At 37.5% G+C, this 16,888-nt stretch overlaps 1 protein-coding gene across 3 annotated transcripts in view; it reads right to left on the minus strand.

Annotated features, from left to right (window-relative positions):
- The window catches only part of ELMO1 (engulfment and cell motility 1), a 381,378-nt gene that overhangs the window by 237,725 nt on the left and 126,765 nt on the right, over positions 1–16,888 (minus strand). For all 3 annotated transcript variants that reach the window (XM_063452154.1, XM_063452153.1, XM_063452157.1), the window contains exon 7: positions 6,814–6,849. In XM_063452154.1, coding sequence (XP_063308224.1) covers positions 6,814–6,849 — 36 coding nt within the window. The remainder of the gene's footprint in view (positions 1–6,813; positions 6,850–16,888) is intronic.

Here is a 16,888-nt window from a genome sequence, read left to right on the forward strand (position 1 = left end):
GGCATGGAGAGATGAATGGTGACCAGTAAGCAAATCTTAGACTGTTTTATTCATAAACCTGTCAACTTCATAGCTCTGCTGGCAGGCAGCTGTATAATGCATTATGATGTGATGACCAGATTCAGCTGCGTAATGCATTAGGGTAAAAAGACCACAGGCGGCTGTATAAGACATCATATCAGGACAACCAGAGGTAGCTGTATAATGAATTGTTGAATGATGGCCACAGCAAACTTGCTATATGATAACGGTCTATGATTTGGAAATGTAAAGGGTAACAATCAAAGAACACTTGCTACACTGTGTGCAGAATTATTAGGCAAATGAGTATTTTGACCACATCATCCTCTTTATGCATGTTGTCTTACTCCAAGCTGTATAGGCTCGAAAGCCTACTACCAATTAAGCATATTAGGTGATGTGCATCTCTGTAATGAGAAGGGGTGTGGTCTAATGACATCAACACCCTATATCAGGTGTGCATAATTATTAGGCAACTTCCTTTCCTTTGGCAAAATGGGTCAAAAGAAGGACTTGACAGGCTCAGAAAAGTCAAAAATAGTGAGATATCTTGCAGAGGGATGCAGCACTCTTAAAATTGCAAAGCGTCTGAAGCGTGATCATCGAACAATCAAGCGTTTCATTCAAAATAGTCAACAGGGTCGCAAGAAGCGTGTGGAGAAACCAAGGCGCAAAATAACTGCCCATGAACTGAGAAAAGTCAAGCGTGCAGCTGCCAAGATGCCACTTGCCACCAGTTTGGCCATATTTCAGAGCTGCAACATCACTGGAGTGCCCAAAAGCACAAGGTGTGCAATACTCAGAGACATGGCCAAGGTAAGAAAGGCTGAAAGACGACCACCACTGAACAAGACACACAAGCTGAAACGTCAAGACTGGGCCAAGAAATATCTCAAGACTGATTTTTCTAAGGTTTTATGGACTGATGAAATGAGAGTGAGTCTTGATGGGCCAGATGGATGGATTGGTAAAGGGCAGAGAGCTCCAGTCCGACTCAGACGCCAGCAAGGTGGAGGTGGAGTACTGGTTTGGGCTGGTATCATCAAAGATGAGCTTGTGGGGCCTTTTCGGGTTGAGGATGGAGTCAAGCTCAACTCCCAGTCCTACTGCCAGTTTCTGGAAGACACCTTCTTCAAGCAGTGGTACAGGAAGAAGTCTGCATCCTTCAAGAAAAACATGATTTTCATGCAGGACAATGCTCCATCACACGCGTCCAAGTACTCCACAGCATGGCTGGCAAGAAAGTGTATAAAAGAAGAAAATCTAATGACATGGCCTCCTTGTTCACCTGATCTGAACCCCATTGAGAACCTGTGGTCCATCATCAAATGTGAGATTTACAAGGAGGGAAAACAGTACACCTCTCTGAACAGTGTCTGGGAGGCTGTGGTTGCTGCTGCATGCAATGTTGACGGTGAACAGATCAAAACACTGACAGAATCCATGGATGGCAGGCTTTTGAGTGTCCTTGCAAAGAAAGGTGGCTATATTGGTCACTGATTTGTTTTTGTTATGTTTTTGAATGTAAGAAATGTATATTTGTGAATGTTGAGATGTTATATTGGTTTCACTGGTAAAAATAAATAATTGAAATGGGTATATATTTGTTTTTTGTTAAGTTGCCTAATAATTATGCACAGTAATAGTCACCTGCACACACAGATATCTCCCTAAAATAACTAAAAACAAACTAAAAACTACTTCCAAAAATATTCAGCTTTGATATTAATGAGTTTTTTGGGTTCATTGAGAACATGGTTGTTGTTCAATAATAAAATTAATCCTCAAAAATACAACTTGCCTAATAATTCTGCACTCCCTGTATTACTAGAGACCATAGATGTTAAAAAGGAACACTACAGTCACCTAAATTACTTTCGCTAAATAAAGCAGTTTTAGTGTATAGATCATTCCCCTGCAATTTCACTGCTCAATTCACTGTCATTTAGGAGTTAAATCACTTTGTTTCTGTTTATGCAGCCCTAGCCACACCTCCCCTGGCTATGATTGACAGAGCCTGCATGTAAAAAAAAAAAACTGGTTTCACTTTCAAACAGATGTAATTTACCTTAAATAATTGTATAATCTCTAAATTGAACTTTAATCACATACAGGAGGCTCTTGCAGGGTCTAGCAAGCTATTAACATAGCAGGGGATAAGAAAATCTTAATTAAACAGAACTTGCAATAAAGAAAGTCTAAATAGGGCTCTCTTTACAGGAAGTGTTTATGGAAGGCTGTGCAAGTCACATGCAGGGAGGTGTGACTAGGGTTCATAAACAAAGGGATTTAACTCCTAAATGGCAGAGGATTGAGCAGTGAGGCTGCAGGGGCATGTTCTATACACCAAAACTGCTACATTAAGCCAAAGTTGTTCAGGTGACTATAGTGTCTATTTAAAGAAAACCACCTCAAGAAAGCCTGCAGATAATGAGAAGTTACTTTAAATTACAAATATTTGTCATATTCATGGAGTCTGATGATGTCCGGAAATAGACTGGGGTTTTGAAAGTATGATAGGAAGCATGAGCCAATGTTATCCCAGCATTTAGGAATTTCCAAATGGTATGCATGAAAGATTGTTGGGCATTATAAATCATATCATTTAAAATTAAAGTATTGATATAGCGAAGGTAAATAAGAATCAGATGGTCTGTCTAGTCAGCTGAGTAAGAATTATCCGACTCCTTTTATTTAAGATTTCTTCTGACTAAATTCTATTCATATAATATGCATGCTTTAATATTTATTTATTTATTTTTAGTTAGGTGAACTTAAATAGCTTCACTGGAAGACTAGTCTAGGTAACTACTACTCCTCATGTAAGGTGATGTCTTGAATTACCCGTAAATTTTACATCTGCCAACCTGAAAATCAAACCTGCTGATTCTTGTAATTATTTTTATAAAAATATCCTTATTTAATTTTACAGTTTAATGTACTCACTGTGTGAGATTGTCCTTGCATTCAACTACTCCACGGGTATTTAATTCATCATTAGTACATTTTATGAGCAAAACCATGTATCATGTTACTGGACCTTCTTTGAATTATTTCTAAATTATGTAATTTTAAGCTATGGATTCCCGAATGCAACTCAAGATGGTCTCACAAATAAAATAATCATAGCTTGGCAGATGAAAATTAACCTACTGAAAACCTTGCCAAATTCCTCCTGAAGGCAAATAACCTTCTGTATACTTCCTTTAAGTACCAAAAAATTGAATAAATTTTCAGCAAAAACTGAAAAGCCAGGGACATCAAAAATGGCAATTTTCCAAAAATGTACTTATCTAAAATTGCAAGCCATAAATCAAAGCTACTAACAGGAAGCACTACGTGCATTCCAGCTCCCTATGGACAACATGCTGTGATTAAACTGTCATCACAACTTTGAAATTCCACTCCTTGCTTTGTTATATCTACACCACTAGGTGCCAGCAAAGAGCTGATAACATGCTGGCAGTAACGGGGTGAAAAAAAGCATCCTTTGGATTTGGAAAATGCTTAGAAAATGCTTTGGATAAAATAGTTTAAATATTTAATCATGCCAGACCTGTTAAAAAAAATAGTAATGAGCAAGCTATTCTTTTTTTCATTCCGTCAACTTATATTCACTATCATTAAGCAAACACAAGCACTGTGTGGGACTGTGTGGGAATGTGCAGATGGCACGTGTAGGTATATAGATTTAATAACCAGGATGTAACCTGTGAATCACAAGTATTTTAACATCATGAAAACCATTCAGCATCTATACATAGAACATCTCCGTGATTAATTACCTAGTGTATGCTTTCATGATGGCAAGTGATATATTAAAACCACATTGGTCTGGACTACATGTTGTGATATTTTTGCATTACAAAAAAAAAAAGCATTTACATAGGACATTTCTAATGTTAAATCCAGCACAAAGCAGAGTACATTGGACCAATTTTGGGGAGAACATTTATTGTACAAACGCTTATAATTTTACTTGTGTTCTGTCTTAAGATTGAGAACAAGGACGAACAGTAACTTCAATAACTAAATTATCAATATTAAAGCATACTTTCAATGGAAGCTATAGTGCTAAGAATACGTTTTATTTCTAGCACTACAGTGACTCCCTCCCTCATGTTCCCCTCTTCCCTGTAGTACAGAAAGGTTAAAAACCCTTTTGTCACTTACCTGATTCCAGCACTGATGTCACTCAGCACTGGGTCAGGCTCTGCCTGTGCTCCTCCTCCACGGACGTCAGTCATCGAACCTAAGGCGCATGCGCATTGTATCGATACTTCCCCATGGGATTTTCGATGGTGCCAAAAGTCCACTAAGGACCTAGAAGCACCTCTAGTGGCTGTCTGGTAGACAACCACTAGAGGTGGAGTTAACCCTGCAAAGTAAGTATTGCGGTTAGTCAATAACTGCAATCATTACAATTGCAGGGTTAAGGGAACAGGACCACTGCACCCAGACCACTTCAATGAGGTGAAGTGGTCCAGGTGCCTGTAATGTCGCATTAAAGTGGCCCTTGAAGAAGAATAACCACTACATCATGGTCTAGTGTCTGTTGTCTAGAGCTTCACGGATTGGTCTCCCAGTCAAACTGTTAAAGCAGTAAAATAGGCCTCCAATAGCTCTCATTGGCCACACTGATGAGACAGAACACTTTGCATTATCAGTGTCAGTTTTGTCCAACCTAGACAGTGTGTTTGCTCTTCCATGCTGCTGCTAAGATCAGCCAACTGTAAGTTTTTGCTAATTCAGGTATTCACAAGAAATTAAACTGAAATCAAATTTCCTTCATTCTTTTTATCCAATTACCCCGATATGCACCAGGAGAAACCCGATCCATGACTCTAAGACTCCGAACCCTCACACAGTTACCTTCACACTACTCCCAAACACCACCTACTTAAAAGAATAACCCAGGTCTAGCTAACCTTTAAACCCTATTCTCATAATAGCAGAACACTGCAGTGGAGGCTGTCCGGTTACAATTCAGATGCAATCTAAAGCTATTTTCAAACAAAATTTCACTGGAAAAAGAAGATGTGTTTGAAAATATCAGTAAACCATTCAGCCCCATATGGTTACAATTTAGCTCATATTGAATAATGTGATCATCACATGAATTTGTTAGAAAATCAAGCCAAATGAAAGTAATTGCATTAGACCCCACTGTGTTCTAACCACATTGTTGGTTTTATAAGGATGTGTATAATAAATATTGCTATTACTTTTCATGGAACACTGAATAATGTTGTCTACTCCACACTTTATAGCCCTGAACTGTGAATATTTTATAAGCTTCCTCCTTAAAGATAGCAGGCTAGTCACATCATTAAATGAGTACTCTATAAAATTATATTCCTAAATTAGAGGAACCAACAAAAAACTTCCTTTATGTACTTTATACGGTTGGGTTGTATTATTTGGACTCTATTGTAATACTTTCAATGAATTCTTTATTGTTTTCACAATGCCAAACAGTTATTTGTCTATGGATTACTTTGCCTGAAATCCATCCAGCTATTCCAGTAAATAACTGTGTTGCATTAGTATAATATGCACAGGACGGCATTGTCAAATCGTGAACATGTATTATATGTGTCTTATGCATTATTTTGTTTATTGAATAGGTTCCTTCTTTATAACAGGAATCTACACGACTATCACGTCCACATGCAATATATAGCTGCTATCTGTCTTATCAGATATTTGTAAATAGATAAATGTTTAGCGAGATAATTATGCTGGGAAAAGGGGAAACTGCTTAACTCCTTAAGGACCAAACTTCTGGAATAAAAGGGAATCATGACATGTCACACATGCCATGTGCCCTGAAGGCGTTAAATTACATTTAAAACAAGTAAAATTTTCTGAATAATTCTTTGAAAATGAGCTACTCACTTTTTAAACACACACGCCAGTTAATTTTTTACAGTGGAGTGTTTGGGACATAAGTGTATATTTCCAAGTTAGAGATACCCTTCCCCGTATATAATTAGGTATTCTTTAAAATAGAATTATTGTCTGCATTTCACCAATATTTACACTCACAAGATGCTTCTTCTCTTTTAAGTTATCTGTGACTCCTTCCTTTGTCGTAGCCTGGTGCTCTTATGTTATAAAGTCAAGAATATCTAATACTAGGAGGATGGGCACATACTGAAACAGCTAAATGTGTTGATACAACCAATCAAGGAAAAAAAGACATGTGTTTGGTAAAAAGGGGAACCATCATATAAATCTACTTTTGATAGGTTATAAAATATGAAGGATATATTAACCATGTCTATTTAGTTCATAACATATAATGGGTTTCAGTACAGGGTAATTCTCCGTTCAACATGAACTTCTGTGTTTCCCTGAGTATTCTGCAGACAGATGTTCTGTGTAATTGTATGAACCATTAGCAGGAGCCTGATACACACGGTAATCTTAGAGGAGCGACCCATGCTCCCTGAGATTGGGTGATGGATTAAAATCTGATTATCTTGTAGTGGGATATATTTACAAAGCAGAACTTACCAATATAGGTTATAGAATGCTAAACAGTTCATTTCTCATGCTAGATCACTTTTGAGTAAATGTTAGACTAGTGTTCGATCTAGCAGAAGTAAAGTAACATAAAATAGCAGCAGGCAAAAGTAAAAAAACAAAACAAAAAAAATACAACACACGTGCAATGTCATTCAGTAACATCAATTTCACTGTAAATATTTTAGAGAGAGAGAGACAAACACACGAACATCAAGCGGATGCATGCAAATTGTAGCGTACATGGCCCAAACAGATCCTTACCATGGTTTCATTATCTTCTGTAATTTCTGGTATTTACTACAAAAAGAGAAAACGTTCACAATCAGCAACTAGTAAAGTCAATCTAGATTTTTAGTGCAGTAGACATCATAAGTGAATTGCTTATCATTTGATTAAATTGTAAAATGTAACAGTTGTGTGCATTTGCTGATGATTACAAAAAAAACAAATATTTAAAAACAAACACACACAAATGGCATTTTAAAATATAAATAATGGGTTAGAAAATGTCATTCAGTTAACAGCTATAAAACACAAAGCCACAAAAAAACAGGGAGCCAATCTTAAATGCAAGAGCATTTGCATACCGCTAAAAATTATTGCATTTATCGATTACATAGTTACACAGCTGAAAAGAGACTTGCGTCCATCAAGTTCAGCCTTCCTCACATTTGTTTTTTGCTGTTGATCCAAAAGAAGGCAAAAAAAAAACCAGTTTGAAGCACTTCCAATTTTGCAACAAACTAGGAAAAAAATTCCTTCTTGCCCCAAAATGGAAGTCAGATTTAGCCTTTGATCAAGCAGCTATTACCCTACATTGAAAGATTATATCCTTGAATATTCTGTTTTTGCAAGTATGCATCTAGTAGCTGTTTGAACATCTGTATGGACTCTGATAAAACCACTTCTTCAGGCTGAGAATAATCTATGTCAAGTTGTTTTCTTATTCAATAATGCATGGTGATAAAGTGTCTGGTTGACAGGCTGGTTGGGACAAGGGACAAGCCAAGGCCGTCTATGCTGTTGATATCCATGTGAAAAGACTAATGTCCCTGGGGATCCCTTCTTGCCACTTAATGGGCCTTTTCTCTATTGTTTTTGAAACAGAACAGAATAATTAAAAAAAGAAAGAAAAAAACAACAACTCCGTAATGGTTGGACGGGGAGTAATTGTACTATCCCATCAAGTTTGTAAAATATTGCAGCTATGTAATAACAATAATTAAAATAAATATTTTTCTATGCTTATTACCAAAAAGCTACAAGAAGAATGAAAACGTGTATATATGTTGCATAAATGTATTTGCTTCACCGGATGGAATAGAAAAGAAAAAAAAAAAAAAGAGCCAAAAGCATGAAATCAAAGCTGTAAAATGAATAGAATATAAAGTAAAACATAAAAATAAGGTAGGACATCACATGGTCAAATAGAATACTTCAAGCACACAGCAGCTGGAATCCTGTGATAGTTCTACAATAATATAACACAACATGCAAACGACCATGAGATGTAACATATTATAAAAAAAATATTTATGCACCATATATTAGAGACCAGATTGTCCTTTTATATGCACACTCTTCTGTTTTTGTAGTGATTATGTCTACCAAGTGTCAAATGCACATAAAACACTATGATTGATACTGTGTTCAAATAAAAAAAATGACTCCATTGATTTCCCTTTTAGGTATGCCATTTGATATTAACTGGAAATATATCAACATACAGAATTTTGACATTTCACATTTCTTGCTGCTGGATATCTGAGGTGGGCCTTGATTCCACCGGGTGGGCCTTGATTTAACCTGGCATTGCATTTTTCTAATCTAATGATGGCCTCTACATTCAGGATTAAACCCATGATTTTGAGCTTTGGCTGCTCTGAGATTGAAGAATAGTCTGCTAAACCTGCAAATGCTGTTTGTTCGCACACTGAAACGAATGTTCCCAGTCATAAATCACATGACAAGAAAGATATTTCATCTGTAGTATGATTAATCTGAACCTGTCTTTTTATAAAATAGCAGTAGTGATTGCTGCAAAATAGGTCTATAAATAGGAAGCTGCTCCCCCACATTAACAATATGAACAGTAAAAATAATAATACAAATAATGTTTCGCAAATGTATTGCTATAAATATAGATATAAATAGACTCCATCCAGCATCCCTTATTCAGGAACATTACTGCTTGCATAAGGGATATGTCAGATTCAAGTTTACAATTCTGAATAATGAGATTGTGAGTATTTCTATTGTATTCATTACGATGAGGTGAGAAATATTGCTAATTGTAACACATGAAATAAAGTAATTGCCAACGGTCTTTGCGTGTACCCTTATCTTTTGTGTCATTTTACCCCACTTTCTTTAGAATGTATGCTTGTTAGAGCAGGGCCCTCGGCCTCTTCTGTTCCTGTGCGTCTAATATGTGCCATGTCTCTGCCACCAGCCTCTCTGTGCCATGTATCTGCCTCCAGTGAAAGCGACAGAGTCTCTGTGGGAGGGTGACAGTGTATGGGAGATGGTGAGAATGTGAGGGGGACAGTGTGTGGGATACATAATTTGTGTGGAGGGTGACCGTGAGTGTGGGTGACCTTGTGTGTGGGTGATAGTGTGTGTGTGGGTGATAGTGTGTGTGTGAGGGTGACAGTGTGGGAATGGTGACAATATGAAAGGTGTTAAGTGTGGGATGATGGTGACAGTGTGGGAGGTGGTAGCATGAGGGCATAGTGACAGAGGGGAGGTGGTAGTGTGTGTGAATGGTGGCAGTGTGGGGGGGGTAGTGACAGTGTGTGTAGGAGGGTGACAGTGAGTAAATAGTGACAGTGTGTGGGGTGATAGTGTGGCAGGGGGACAGTGTGTGGGTGATAGTGTCTGGGATGGTGATAGTGTGTGGGGTGATAGTGTGTGGGTTGGTGACAGTGTGTGTGGGAGGGTGACAGTAGGGGGATGGTGACAGTGTGGGGATGAGGATGATGTGGGGGTGGTGACAATGTGGGAGGTGGTAACAGTAGGGTGGATGATGACAGTGAGGTGGAATGGGACAGTGTGTGTGGGAGGGTGACCGTGTGGGAAGTGGTGACAATGGGGGATGGTGGCAGTAGGGGTGGTGGTGATAGTGTAGGAAGTGGTGACAATGTGGGGATGGTAGTATGAGGGATGGTGACAGTTGGGGGTGGTAGTGTGAGGGGATGGTGGCAGTGGGAGCTGTGGCTTAGTTTAATACCTTTTTTTAATGTGTAATCCATTCCCTGGTGGTCCTATGGTTTCCTCCTCCCTGGTGGTCCAGTGGGCTAGGTACCCAGTCTGCAGCTCTGCTGGGTGCAGAGCTGCAGACCATGGAGTAGAGATCTTGCGATCTTTGGCACTTGATGTGTCACAACGTTGCCGTGGTAACCCGCGGCAACACACTGACTGGCTGGACATTGCAAGATCTCTACTCCATGGTCTGCAGCTTTGCACCTGGCAGAGCTGCAGACCAGAGGTAGTGGCAGACTACACAGAGGGGTCCTGCACCTGGCGGCATACAGGGCAAGCTGCCAGGCCCCCTCCTAGTGTCGTCTCTCGGTCATGGACCGAGAGACGACTCCTTAGTAGGCCAGGTTAATCAACGGTTCGGCAAACTTGTTACATTTTAGATATTGTACTTTAGGATTTCAGCACCGCAGAGAAACTGCTATGTTTGTTAATGGGTTAAGCCTTCCCCCAATCCTCTAGTGGCTGTCTCATTGACAGCCGCTAGAGGCGCTTGCATGATTCTCACTGTGAAAATCACAGTGAGAGTACGCAAGCGTCCATAGGAAAGCGGAACGGAGGAGGATCGGAGGCAGAGATCTCCCTGCCCAGCGCTGGAAAAAGGTACGTTTTACCCCTTTTCCCCTTTCCAGATCCGGGCGGGAGGGGGACCCTGAGGGTGGGGGCACCCTCAGGGCACTATAGTGCCAGGTAAACGAGTATGTTTTCCTGGCACTATAGTGGTCCTTTAACTTTGGGATCTAAATCACGCACTGGATACTTGGTCTAAATGTTGCACAATGTGATGAAAATAAAGTGTTAGTTTTAGGGCTTCTTATAAGGAAACCTCTGTCCCTAAACAGATGAAAGAGATGCCTGGATAATGAATCCCTATCTTTGTCATTTTTTTCTTCGAGTAGCACATTTTATTTCAGACTACTGGAGCTAATAAGGAATAGTGAGTGCGCTTACAATAAATAAAATACAGTGTTAATCACACCTAAAAAATCTGAAGGGCATATAACACATTTGATTACAATGCAATAATACCAAAGTGCTATAGTGCTTTAAGAAATTTATACAATATGTGGAGTGCCAAAGTGCATATATGTGCAGACAAGGGATATCCAATATAAATAAAAAAAGGACTGATATACTTGCAGAGCTTCTGGAACAAATAATACACGGCTCTGTAATACAAATAATACCACACTTAGTGCAATATGTTTGTACAGTGCAAAATTAACAATAAATAAATAGGTATCTCACTCACAATGGTGGAGTGGTTGAAGTACCACCCCAAACTATCAGGCTCCAGGGAGGATCAGCCCCCAGTGATCGTGGGATCCACTCAGTGTAGAAAGAACGTGGGCCAATCCGGATATGTGTAAACCAAGAATTTCTTTATTACCAATGCATAAAAAGATATAAAACACCAGTCTCCTGCAACCTGCTACCGATAGTCCGAGAAAGAGAGAGAAGGTCTATAATCAGAGTGTCCTCCTCGCAGCTCAATCCTCATGGATACACGGATACACGGTGTAGGTGCAAAAACTTCCGGATCGTTCAGATGCAATGCATTTCTCCCCTCCCACGGGGCTTTTTCAAGCATAATCCACGTTCCTTGGGTCTTTCTTTATATAGGCTAACTAATTAGTTAATTTGGAGCAGTCCATTTCAATTAAGTCCAGGAGTAAACACATAAACTCCAAACATTATAATAAAAGGAAGGAGTGAAAGAAATAAAGGAGAAATTAAAAAACCTCAAATGCAAATATTCAATAAATATATACATATAATTCCAGCACAAATACATGGTTAACTAGATGCATCGTATAGTTATATTCACCTCATCTGTTTAACACCCAATTGTGTAACAAAAGTGCAATGTGCGGTGTACATAGAATATACCTTCTTAAAATCCATTATATATCTATCAGAAGATCTAAACAATTATTATATAACTACATATTTAAAGCTAAAAACTACATATAGAAAATGTATAGAGAAAAATTTATAGAGAAAAATTTGTATAGAGAAAAATATTGTTGGTTAAAGTGCAAGGCTTATTATTCCCAATTGCAAGACACAAAATGAGAAAACAATTATTTATTGTATAATCACTTATGATGGAGATATGTATCCACAGCTTCCATCTAGATACTCAGTAGTAATTTAAGTGAATTCTCTTTTAACAAAATCAGAAACTAATTATACAATTTAGGGAAAAAGCTTTCCAAGTGGTATATCCGCTAAACAACGGATTTCTCTTTCCCCTTTTTTCTTAAAAGTTCAAAGACTATAGAGTGATATTGTGAGGATACATAGAATTCAGTATCTTATAAGATAATTAGAAAGAGATGACAATACAATAACTTAAAATTACTAAAAAACATCCTAAAAAATTACTTTTATAAAAATGTCTATAAATGTCTAAAAATGTCTATAGAAAGCTACTATAAAAAATTAAAAAGATCGAAATCAATATTTAGACCAGTAGGGGACATAGTATCGAGGTAATAGACCCATTTCATTTCCTCTTGGCCAATTTTTCTAATAAAGTCACCTCCCCTCCAATTAGCAGTAACCTTCTTTATGGCCATGAAGGAGAGAGCCCTAGGGTCTCCGTTATGTACTTTATTAAAATGATCGGAGACGCTATGGCTTGTTACTCTTTTACGTATATTATATACATGCTCTCTAATCCTTTTGAACAGTGGTCTTGTAGTTCTACCAATATATTGCAAATGACATGAACACTGTAAGAGATATATTACATTACTACTGTGGCATGTCATATGTTCCCTGATCTTATAGGAAGTTTTCGTGCTCTCTGATTGGAACTCAAAGAACCTACCATTCCCTACTTGTTGTGTGCTTTTGCAGCCTAAACATATCTTGCATTTATAAAAACCAGAGACTTCCCCAAATGCATTAATACTTTTTTGTTTTGGTTTGTCTTTAATGTAACTATTAACCAGAGTACTCTTGAAATTGGGAGCCCCTCTGAACGTTAAGAACGGTTTTTCAGGCAACAAGGGTCCCAAATCTTTATCTGTCTTGAGTATATTCCAATATTTATTGATAATACGTCTAACGTCTCTATGACGTGAATTATAATCAAAGACTAGTGCGTCTTGGGCTGAAATAGGTGCTTTTCCCTTATCTTTGTTAAGTAGTGTATACTGGGTCATTTCTTTAACTTCTTCCCAAGCTTTTTCTAAAATATCCTCTGGGTAGTTCTTTTCTCTGAATCTATCCAAGAGTTCTTGGGACTGTATATGAAATTTCTGATCCTCTGTACAATTACGTCTAACCCTAAGAAGCTGTCCCTTAGGGATGTCACATAGAGACGTTAGACGTATTATCAATAAATATTGGAATATACTCAAGACAGATAAAGATTTGGGACCCTTGTTGCCTGAAAAACCGTTCTTAACGTTCAGAGGGGCTCCCAATTTCAAGAGTACTCTGGTTAATAGTTACATTAAAGACAAACCAAAACAAAAAAGTATTAATGCATTTGGGGAAATCTCTGGTTTTTATAAATGCAAGATATGTTTAGGCTGCAAAAGCACACAACAAGTAGGGAATGGTAGGTTCTTTGAGTTCCAATCAGAGAGCACGAAAACTTCCTATAAGATCAGGGAACATATGACATGCCACAGTAGTAATGTAATATATCTCTTACAGTGTTCATGTCATTTGCAATATATTGGTAGAACTACAAGACCACTGTTCAAAAGGATTAGAGAGCATGTATATAATATACGTAAAAGAGTAACAAGCCATAGCGTCTCCGATCATTTTAATAAAGTACATAACGGAGACCCTAGGGCTCTCTCCTTCATGGCCATAAAGAAGGTTACTGCTAATTGGAGGGGAGGTGACTTTATTAGAAAAATTGGCCAAGAGGAAATGAAATGGGTCTATTACCTCGATACTATGTCCCCTACTGGCCTAAATATTGATTTCGATCTTTTTAATTTTTTATAGTAGCTTTCTATAGACATTTTTAGACATTTATAGACATTTTTATAAAAGTAATTTTTTAGGATGTTTTTTAGTAATTTTAAGTTATTGTATTGTCATCTCTTTCTAATTATCTTATAAGATACTGAATTCTATGTATCCTCACAATATCACTCTATAGTCTTTGAACTTTTAAGAAAAAAAGGGGAAAGAGAAATCCGTTGTTTAGCGGATATACCACTTGGAAAGCTTTTTCCCTAAATTGTATAATTAGTTTCTGATTTTGTTAAAAGAGAATTCACTTAAATTACTACTGAGTATCTAGATGGAAGCTGTGGATACATATCTCCATCATAAGTGATTATACAATAAATAATTGTTTTCTCATTTTGTGTCTTGCAATTGGGAATAATAAGCCTTGCACTTTAACCAACAATATTTTTCTCTATACAAATTTTTCTCTATAAATTTTTCTCTATACATTTTCTATATGTAGTTTTTAGCTTTAAATATGTAGTTATATAATAATTTTTTAGATCTTCTGATAGATATATAATGGATTTTAAGAAGGTATATTCTATGTACACCGCACATTGCACTTTTGTTACACAATTGGGTGTTAAACAGATGAGGTGAATATAACTATACGATGCATCTAGTTAACCATGTATTTGTGCTGGAATTATATGTATATATTTATTGAATATTTGCATTTGAGGTTTTTTAATTTCTCCTTTATTTCTTTCACTCCTTCCTTTTATTATAATGTTTGGAGTTTATGTGTTTACTCCTGGACTTAATTGAAATGGACTGCTCCAAATTAACTAATTAGTTAGCCTATATAAAGAAAGACCCAAGGAACGTGGATTATGCTTGAAAAAGCCCCGTGGGAGGGGAGAAATGCATTGCATCTGAACGATCCGGAAGTTTTTGCACCTACACCGTGTATCCGTGTATCCATGAGGATTGAGCTGCGAGGAGGACACTCTGATTATAGACCTTCTCTCTCTTTCTCGGACTATCGGTAGCAGGAGACTGGTGTTTTATATCTTTTTATGCATTGGTAATAAAGAAATTCTTGGTTTACACATATCCGGATTGGCCCACGTTCTTTCTACACTGAGTGGATCCCACGATCACTGGGGGCTGATCCTCCCTGGAGCCTGATAGTTTGGGGTGGTACTTCAACCACTCCACCATTGTGAGTGAGATACCTATTTATTTATTGTTAATTTTGCACTGTACAAACATATTGCACTAAGTGTGGTATTATTTGTATTACAGAGCCGTGTATTATTTGTTCCAGAAGCTCTGCAAGTATATCAGTCCTTTTTTTATTTATATTGGATATCCCTTGTCTGCACATATATGCACTTTGGCACTCCACATATTGTATAAATTTCTTAAAGCACTATAGCACTTTGGTATTATTGCATTGTAATCAAATGTGTTATATGCCCTTCAGATTTTTTAGGTGTGATTAACACTGTATTTTATTTATTGTAAGCGCACTCACTATTCCTTATTACCTATTTAGCACTTAGGAGATCTCACCAGGACTCCCAGTGAGTTGCAGCTATTTGTTTCGATTTATATTGTGTATGCTCGCTATACATATATTTTCCTCCTTGTGCGCCATTTAACCTTCCGTCGATATAGACTACTGGAGCTACCAAAAGAAAAAGAAAAAAAAAAGTCTAGTTTTAACTAGGCCCAGAAGCCTCATAACTAACAGAGTAAAGAAGCCAAGAGCCATTGAAGATATTCTCAAGTGGATTTCTTTTAGAACTGTTCAGTAAAAGTGACTCGGCTGTGGCTCATATTCCTTTTAATTGCAGTCTCTCAATGGGATAGTTTGTGCAAAAGAAAAAAAGAAAATTAGAAAAATCCTCTGTGTTTTTTTGTTCTACAAGAAATGCAATGTTTAATACAATCTTAAACAAATGTAATTATTTAAAGTCAGAGAGATTCTCACTCACACATGTTGATGTGTTTCACAGTTAAAATGTATACATACATATGTAGGTTACAAAAGAGATAAGAGAAAGCACCGAAGGGGTAAACTGATCAGATTACACACAAAGAAATACTGGAAACTATCTGTTCGCTTGTCATGAAGGGGTTACAGCCATTTCACATGGCTTTAATTCTGCTCCTCTAATTATACTGTGGTTTTCCCTTTAATCAGTCTAATTACTTGTTAATTATTTTTAATGTACCGAGTTTGCATGCCAATGAAATGAACTGCCAAAACAAATGGACCCAATTACCAGAAAATTCAGTCTAGTGATTTGTATTATATTATCATATTAAAGCAGCTCTGTCACCATCTACAGTCTTTGCATATTTTAGAAAGACCCCTGATGGTAACATTGCCATGTGAAGTGTGATGGCCCAGAGGTGCAGGGGAAGGTAAGTTTGACTTACCTAAAGTTGTCCCTCAGGGATGCCGCCATCTTTATCTGGAGGATCCTCTTCAACTTCCTTGCTCTACAATGTGGGTCTATGGATGATGGCTCAAGACCACGTGAGTTTCCATAGACATTGTCTTTTTCCCTATTGTTGTCACTAGTGACAGCTGGGAAAAATGACAAAACCTAATGACATGTGCTCCACCTTTTGTCAAGTTTGTCAAGGGTAGGGAATACACATAAGACAAAGTAGCCTTATGATATCCTTTGACTGCATTGTAATTTTAGTGAAATTCCATAACACAGTCAATGTGAGCATTTCATAAAATGTAAGACCAGAGTTGCTAAACTGAACGCATAGCTGACCTTGAGAATTTTTTTAACTATTTTGACCTTAAATTTGAAATTCATTTTGAAATCTAATTTTAGTGAAAAACAATGTTTATCTTTAAGACATGCTTGTATATCTTTTTGGGCGAGGGATGGTGCCAGAGCACCACCCCTCAAGTATATTAGCTTAAGATTGTGTCTGATGAATAAGGGTTATTTCTAAGTCCAGCAAATATGCCCAGAGCTGTAGAGTTACTACTTGGCACCCATGTTATTGTCCCATAGTCTGTAGGGTGTTGGGACAGTATAAAGCTGTATCAGTTAATTTTCAAGTGACATCTTTTTAAACCAATCGAAAACTCTGAACCAGGGCCAGACTGGCCCAC

Source organism: Pelobates fuscus, chromosome 4 (assembly GCF_036172605.1).
Source record: "Pelobates fuscus isolate aPelFus1 chromosome 4, aPelFus1.pri, whole genome shotgun sequence".
Lineage (NCBI taxonomy): Eukaryota > Metazoa > Chordata > Amphibia > Anura > Pelobatidae > Pelobates > Pelobates fuscus.